Source organism: Corvus cornix, chromosome 17 (genome assembly GCF_000738735.6).
Source record: "Corvus cornix cornix isolate S_Up_H32 chromosome 17, ASM73873v5, whole genome shotgun sequence".
NCBI lineage: Eukaryota > Metazoa > Chordata > Aves > Passeriformes > Corvidae > Corvus > Corvus cornix.
The window spans coordinates 860903-869014 of record NC_046346.1 but is presented as its reverse complement, the minus strand read 5'-3'; the positions used below and the strand labels follow the sequence as shown (position 1 = coordinate 869014).

Below are 8112 nucleotides of genomic sequence, written 5' to 3'. Positions count from 1 at the left end.
TATTTAAAACTGACCTTTAAAGCATGACCCAAACCCCACCTTTGCCCAGGGTGGTATCTCACAGGGAGTTGTGCCACAATAAGGTGGCACTGCTGCTTCCAAATTCTCCTCCCACCAGGAACAGCTGCTGCTGCACTTTGAGCAGCTGATGGATGCCAGGATGGGGTGGAGCTGGGCCTCCCCAAGCAGCTGCTCCTTGGTGCCAAAGGGCAGGGAGCCCTGCCCGAGCCAGAGGGACGTGTGGAGCTGCCACTGATCTGGGGACAGCCATGGATCCAGGAGTCATGTCCTGCCTGGGCAAAGCACAGGACACAGTTGGATTTAAGGAAAAATTCTCTAAGTAGCTGGAGTTAGGAGCAGTCATACAAAGGTGGACACTGGGTTCAACTGGGTTATTGCTGGCCTGCTTTGGAGTAAGTGTCAGACTTAAAATTTAGCTGAAAATAAATTTAACTCATGTGATCCAGGAACTTTATTGATGCAGCAGGCACTTCACTTTACATTAACCCAACCCCAGAGTCCAACAGTCCTTCGAGCACGCGTTCAGAGCCGCCGTTCTAACAGCCCTTCTCCACCATCAGCTGCAGGATCTCGGCCCAGACACAGCTACCTTGGGACTAAGCAGGACACACGGGAGCTTGTATCACCACACCTGGCTAAAGCAGCATCTGAAATACCTGTTCACTTACAGTAATAGGAAGCAGGAGTGTGCCTTCTCTGTCTGTTAAAGAAGGGAGCAGGAGAATGTCTTGGCTCCTGTATGTGATAGTCGGAATATGCAGGAATACCTTTACTCTTCCCCCACCTTTAAGGTTAAAAGCATTCCAAGAGGAGGTTACTGTAGGATTTCAGTAGATTGCAATCTCTAATAAAGATGGACCAGTGTAATTTCAGCTCATTCCTTCTTCTGAGTCCAAACCTGACCGTCACCTCTGTCCAAGTTAACAGTCTTTACACAGTCTTCCTTGCTGTAAGAACTCTTACTATGGAGCCCAGGCCTCCTACTGCCAGTGCCTGTGGGAAAGGAGAGAGGTTACAAAGTCACCACGTCCCACACAGAACACTGAAGAGTTTAGCCACAGAAGGGACTATGGCTCTTTTCCAGAATTAGAAACTGTCATTCTCCAAATCTAACCATCTTTTGGATCTCGAGGACTCCAGTGTTGCACGTCACTGACAGAGCAGAATGTCTCACCTCCCGTATCCCTGAGCAGAAGAGGAGGAGAAGGGAGGAAGGGCTTGCTTCAGTTTCATTTGTGTCCCTCAGTGTAAACAGTGTTTCCTTCTGAAGTCTAGAAGATGGAGGCGATTATGAAAAAATAAATATTTAAGCTGACTGCTGAAAATGGGGCATTTACTTTGCAGCCACAATTCCAATACAGCTCAGGGGTATCAGCGCAGTGCAAGACACAGCACTGGGGAACACAACTGGATGAATGCAAAGCACCCACTTGGAGCAGGACCTGCAGGTGCTTCAGGCAGGTAAAGTTCCCGAGCTACCAGACCTGCCACAGGCGTTTTCAGAGGACAGACTGGTACTACCACTAAGCTGACTCTGCTCTGAGCAAGCCACATGTCCTACCAGTACTGCCACAGAACACTAGGCTTTAAACCCTGCCCAGCCTACTCAGACCTGCCTTGTTCCTTTCACAACAGGGAGGATGAGATGCCTTGCCTGTCCCTACACGCTCTGAGTACCAGTCAGGGTGGTGGTGTGTCACCTCCCACACTGGGAGCACCCACCCACACTTACCTGAAAGCACCTCAGTGGAAACAACAGGAAAAAAAAACAAAACAACAAAAAGCCAAGCAGAAACACGTTCTTTGCTGTCCTGAGGAAATTCTCTCCTCCCTTGACAAGGCCTGGCAAAGCTGGTGACAGCAGCCAATAGCTGGAGTCACACTACACCAGCCCTGGCTTTACATACCACAGCAAAAAGCTCTGCACCTTGGGAAAATGACACCAGCATTCGCAGCAGCTGCGCTGCACAGGGAGCTGCAGCATTCCCAGGGATCACTTTTCCTAGGAGCACTGACAGCCAGGGCTTCAGCTAAACCCCCTGCAGTGGGGGAAGACTTTACTTGGATTCCTGCCTGGGGGCAGTGGTACCCAGCAGCTGCTTCAGGGATGTGCCTCAACCCATCACAGGGAAGAAAGTTCCATGGTCAGCTGCTGAACACATCCCACATTCCCTGTTTCACAACAGACATTCCACAGAAACACAAGAGGCCTCCACTGGTCCCCAGTGGAATCTTTGGAGACCTCAAAGTCCTCTCCTGGGCAAACCAAACAGGTTTGCTAAACCCTGTGACTCAGCTGATGAAAACTGCCAGACCTGAGCTAGCCTGAGCCCCGTCGGCCAAACACTCGGCCACAGAGGAAGCTGCAGCTGCCCCATCCATCCACCCAGTCACATCTCCCACCCCTTCTCCTCGGTGGAGCCCCTGCATGCGTTGGGTGCCAAGGGCAGCATGGGGCTTCCTCCAGCAGGGAGAACTCCCTGCCACGAGTCTCCTCTCCCCATGGCAGAGTGTAAGGTTTGAAATACAGGCAAAGGCTTTGTGAATCCAGGCTCAGAGAGACCAAAGATAAAAGGAAACAGTGAGCTTCTCAGAGATGAGACACTGCCATCATCTGCTTCTTTTCAGAGGCTCTCCTGAAACCACTGACCAGGACCCTGTGAGGATGGCTGAGCCAAAAGTGCCCTGAACACGTACCTTTTCGTGCCACTGAAGTAATATTGCACTGCTGTTTTCTGTTGGCTTTTCAAATCCTTTATAAATGTACTTCATTAACAAGTCAACACCGTTTCTGTCTAAGGAATTCACCGCTTGTTCTATTTCACTGCTTTTAAAAGATGTGAGGACTTTAAGCATCGTTCCCTGGGCTTGCTCCTGGGAAGACAAGGAAAAGAGGGAAATGTGAGAACCAGAACAGCTGGAAACGATCCCAAGATTCGTATTTGGCAAGAGGTGGCCACATTCCAGGCTGGGTTATTTCTGTAAGCGAGGTGAGCAGTTCTGGGGTTAAAGGAGGAAGGGGTGAATGAGGGGAACGGGGATCACCCATGCCAGCACAAGCTCATTAACCGCAACGGTGCTGCTCAGATCTCTGGGGTGCCACTGTCACTTCACAGCGCCCCAACACCGTGTGCTAACCCCCCCCGCCCTGCCCGGCCTCCACCCCCGCTACCTTCATCGCCTGGTTCCTGGTGTTGCCCGGGGAGCTGCGGATGGCGGTGTGGAAGGCCCGGAGCGCCTCGCCTGTGCGGCGGCGGGTCAAGGACTCAAACCGCGACCTGGGCAGCACGACGGCCCCGCGGCCCTGCCGGGGCGAGGGACGCGTGCGGAACCGCACCGCGAGTCACGGGCGGCCGCGGGAGCGACGCGCTCCGGGCCCGTGCGGGCGACTGCGGCCGGTCCCCGGGACTCCCCCGGCCCCCCCGGCCCAAAGGATATTGCCTGAGCAGCGCTTCCACCTCGGGGCTGGCATCGGGCTCGGCCGCCGCCGCCTCCTCGGGCTCCTCCACGAAGCGGTTCTCGTCGTACTGGTCGATGTCGAGGCGGCGGAAGCGGGACGAGAGCGTGCTCCGCGCCATCCCCGCCGGCACCGCCCCGGCCCGGCCCCGCGCCAGCAGGAAACGGCGCCCGCCCCGGCGGAACCGGAACCAGCGCGGCCGCCGCGCCCCGCCCCGCCCCGCCCCGCGCGGGGGGAGTTACCCGGACACACGGACACACGGACACACGGACACAGGGACACGGACACACGGACACAGGGATACAGGGACACGGACACACGGACACACACACACACACACACACGGACACACGGACACAGGGACACACACACACACACACACGGACATACGGACACAGGGACACGGACACACGGACACACACGGACACAGGGATACAGGGACATACGGACACACGGACACACGGACACACGGACACAGGGACACACACACACACACGGACACACGGACACAGGGACACGGACACACGGACACAGGGATACAGGGACATACGGACACACACGGACACAGGGACACACACGGACACACACGGACACACGGACACAGGGACACACACACACGGACACACGGACACACAGGGACACACAGGGACACACACGGACACACACGGACACAGGGACACACACGGACACACACGGACACACGGACACAGGGACACACGGACACACCCGGACACACGGACACACAGGGACACACAGAGACACACACGGACACACACGGACACAGGGACACACGGACACAGGGACACACGGACACACACACACGGACACACACGGACACACACGGACACACCCGGACACACAGGGACACACAGGGACACACACGGACACACACGGACACAGGGACACACACGGACACACGGACACATGGACACACACACGGACACACGGACACAGGGACACACACACGGACACACACACGGACACACACGGACACACACGGACACAGGGACACACGGACACACACACACGGAGACACAGACACACGGACACAGACACACGGACACATGGACACACACACGGACACACACACACGGACACACACACACGGACACAGGGACAGACACAGACACACGGACACAGACACACGGACACATGGACACACACACGGACACACGGACACACACACACATGGACACACAGACACGGGGTCAGTAAAAGCACAATGGAGCCTGGAAAAAATCCGAACAATGACTTTAATGTACAAATCCCGTCGCTGCAGCAGGTTTGCGGGTTTAATCGGGATCCCGAGGAAAACGGAACAAACGGGGAATGGAGAACAGCCCTTCGACCGCTTTATTGGGATCCACGTAACACTCGGAAAAGGCCGGCTCGGCACTGCGCCGTGAACACAGCACGGGCAGCCCTGGCCCCGCCGCACACTGGGCACTGACTTTGCTGCTGAAATTTCTTAAAACTTACCAAAAACAAAAAGCTGAACAAGAGACGGGCCCGAGTGGCTCCCGGAGCGTGGTGGTTAAAGGAATCGGTTCATCTAACCCAGGACTAGGCGAGGACTACATGCAGTAGTACAAATCTCAAGGACATATTACAAATACTCTGAAATTAATCTAGGGGAGGGGGGAAAAAAACTTGCTACAGACACCATAATACACAATAAATTTAGATAATTTAAAAATAAAAAAGGCAAGAGGCAGCATTTCAGCAGCAAAGTGCTCAATAAAAAGTATATTGTAAAGGGGCAGACAGGGAGAGGTGACAGCAGGCGGGCGAGGGCTCAGAGGAAGTAGGGCGTGGTTGTCCTGGGAGGAATGACACGCTCTGAGTCTGGAACTGCGCGGAATAACTTTGGTTCTCTTGTATTTACATCTTTAAAGACCATGATGGATGCGATGTTCCCGCAGCGGTAGCAGTAGTTGGGAGCTGACCATACCGTTACCAACTTCTCATCAAACATGAATTTGTATCCTTCATGGACGAGCTGGTGTGCTCTGCAGATCAGCTTCAGGTTGTTGATGTGAACAAACTGCAAGGGAAGGGGGAAGGTCAGTGTGGCCTGAGCGGCCACTGCCCATGCAACATCCTGCTCCTGGCCACGGCCCTGCACAGCGGGAGGGAGAACAGAACAGGGGGATTTGGAGACCCGAGCAGTGAGAAACCCCTGTGAAATACAGGTGCCAAAACCCGAGCACTGAGGAACACCACCATGAAAGCCAGGGAGCAGCGCTGTGCTGTCCCCAGGCTCAGCCCTTCCTGAATACACTGTGCAAGGGCCACACAACAGCGCAGGCTGAGCACAGCCGTTGTGACGTGGCCAGATCAGAGCCAGGCAAGGCCAGTGTGCGGAGCCCTGAGGAGTCTGCTCAGTGCAGACACAACAAAATTAACTCAAGAACTGCTTAAAAATTTGTATTTTTCTCCTAAATCCTTAGGAAAGCATTCCACACAAAGCCCAGGGACACTAGTGAGTCTCACCATATTACACTCTTTAGAAGCAAGATGGGTATCAGTACATCTGGCAGTTATATTTGTGCTTTTAGGTTCAAGTGGCTCATTTTTTCTAGCTGACATGAGCAAAGCTTCCCCACCACCACGAGTTACTAGCAGAGGCGTGACAGGAGAGCTCATTGTCTTGCAGTGCCCATGGTCCATTCAAACACCACACTGAGGTGAGCCCCTTAGTTCCCCCATCCCCACACTTGGGCTGTGTGGCCCTGAGCAGCAGTGTTACCTCGTTGGTGACCTTGGCCCCAAAGAGCCAGCCCGCCCCGCGTGGGCTGATGGCCCACGTGTCCACGTCCTCCGGGTCTGACCACACCAGATCGCAGAAGGCGCCTTTGTGAGGGATTTCCTGGTTACGCTCAATGGTCCGGATCTGGTCAAGGGTCTTGATGTCTGGGGAGAGGCCTCCGTGCACACACAGAATCTGCTCGTCTATTAACTGCAGGGAAATGACACGTGTACAGAACACTCAGCATTCACCCAGCCCAGACGCTGCCAGGGGAACCTTCACAGGTCACCACCTCTACAGTTCCCATTTAGACAATCTGGTCGTGTTGTTAACGTGGTGTTTGCACTTACAGCTGCTATTGTGAGCATGTCGAAGACTTTGGTACAGTATCTCCAGGCGTTCGCATTCCCGTATTTGGTTTGGCACTCATCTGTTGGAGAGAATGGTTTTATTCCTCATGGATCGCTGGACAACAGGCAACACAGGCAGCACAAACAGAGAGCAGAACCTGCACACTGCGGTGTGTCACACGAGCCCTGTCAGGAGCCCTGTGCAGGAAGGACTGAGCACCTCATGCACCTCTGCTCTCCCTCTGCGGGGCCTGTGCGGCTCAGTGTAGCACCACGACACAAGCAGAAACCCCACGCGCCAGAGGAAAAGAGCAGCAAGATCTGCCTTAAACACCTTCCATGTTACAAACACAACGACCATGTTAACAAATGACAACATTTGAGCCCATGTCCCACCCGGCCCCTGGAGAGCCCCGGGTCCTGTGGCATTGCCAGCGGGTTGCCCAAGGGACAGATGTTGCCCTCACATATCCCAAGGCAGGACTCACCGTAGAACCCGTACACCTGGGTGATCTGCCTGCTCTCGTGGTTGCCTCGCAGCAGCGTGATACGGTCAGGCCACTTGGCTTTTAGTGCAAGGAGGTACGTGAATGTCTCGAGGCTGTAATACCCTCGGTCTACAAAGTCCCCCTGAAGTCAGAGACAGTCGTACATGGAGCAAGAGTCACACGAGAAAGTGCACAGTGACACATCCACTCTGAACTCCTCACTGTCACAGAGAAACCCAGTGCTGGAGGGCAGCCGGGACCTGCTGGGCTCCAGGGGAACTCTGGGCGCTCTGGGCACTCCCCTCACCGCCGCCCTGACGTGACCCCGCGGCCGCGGGACACCCGGGCACAGCAGGGCGCTCTGCTCTGCCCCACCCCGCGGGGCTCCCGCTGCTCCCGGCAGCACAACCGGCGGGCAGGAGCCAACAGCGGCCCCGGCGCGGGCCGGGGCCTGGGACACGGGAGCCCCCCGGGATTTCCCCTTCAAGCCGCTGTCAAACCCAGCGGGGCCGGGCCGCACCCGGCGCACGTACCATGAAGATGTAGTTGGTGTCGGGGACCTGCCCGCCGGTCCGGAACAGCTCGCACAGGTCATAGAACTGCGGAGGGATAGAGGCGTGAGCGGGCACCGGGCATCGGCACCGACTCCGGCCCGGGGCTGCACCGGGAGTGGCCCGGCCCGGCCTTACCTGTCCGTGGATGTCCCCGCAGACGGTGACGGGCGTGGAGACGGGCTGGACGTTGGACTCCTCCAGCAGCAGGTCACAGACATAGTCACAGAGGCGCTGCGGGAGGGAGCGGGGCAGGGTCGGGGTCGGCGCCGGGACCGCCGGGACCACCGGCACCGCCCGTCCCGGCCCGCCCGGCAGCGCCCGCCCCGGCCCGCCCGGCCCCGGCCCGCCCCGGCCCCGCCGCCGCGGCCGCACCTTGAGGTCGTTCTCGGGCAGGTACTTGCAGAGCCGCGCGATCTCCACGTACTTGTCGAGGTCCAGCGGCGCCATCTTGCACGGGCTCGGGCAGAAGCGGGCCCCCCCCGCCACTTCCGGG

At 56.6% G+C, this 8112-nt stretch overlaps 2 protein-coding genes across 3 annotated transcripts; both read right to left on the bottom strand.

Annotated features, from left to right (window-relative positions):
• Positions 1–448: 448 nt before the first annotated feature.
• On the bottom strand, positions 449–3651 carry ARPC5L (actin related protein 2/3 complex subunit 5 like). Its single transcript, XM_039561745.1, has 4 exons — positions 3460–3651; positions 3194–3266; positions 2719–2895; positions 449–1014 (listed from the first exon to the last, which is right to left on the bottom strand). Exons 1-4 carry the CDS (start codon positions 3597–3599, stop codon positions 952–954), a joined length of 453 nt encoding a protein of 150 aa, XP_039417679.1. The 5' UTR covers positions 3600–3651; the 3' UTR covers positions 449–951.
• A 1061-nt stretch (positions 3652–4712) lies between these two features.
• Positions 4713–8111, bottom strand: PPP6C (protein phosphatase 6 catalytic subunit). Of its 2 annotated transcripts, XM_039561935.1 has the most exons (7): positions 7992–8111; positions 7755–7850; positions 7599–7664; positions 7066–7207; positions 6578–6657; positions 6228–6437; positions 4713–5522 (listed from the first exon to the last, which is right to left on the bottom strand). In XM_039561935.1, exons 1-7 carry the CDS (start codon positions 8064–8066, stop codon positions 5274–5276), a joined length of 918 nt encoding a protein of 305 aa, XP_039417869.1. In that variant the 5' UTR covers positions 8067–8111; the 3' UTR covers positions 4713–5273. The 2 variants fall into 2 exon arrangements, with proteins under 2 accessions (XP_039417869.1, XP_039417868.1); XM_039561934.1 differs by having other exon boundaries at positions 7755–8111.
• Between the last annotated feature and the right edge of the window lies 1 nt (position 8112).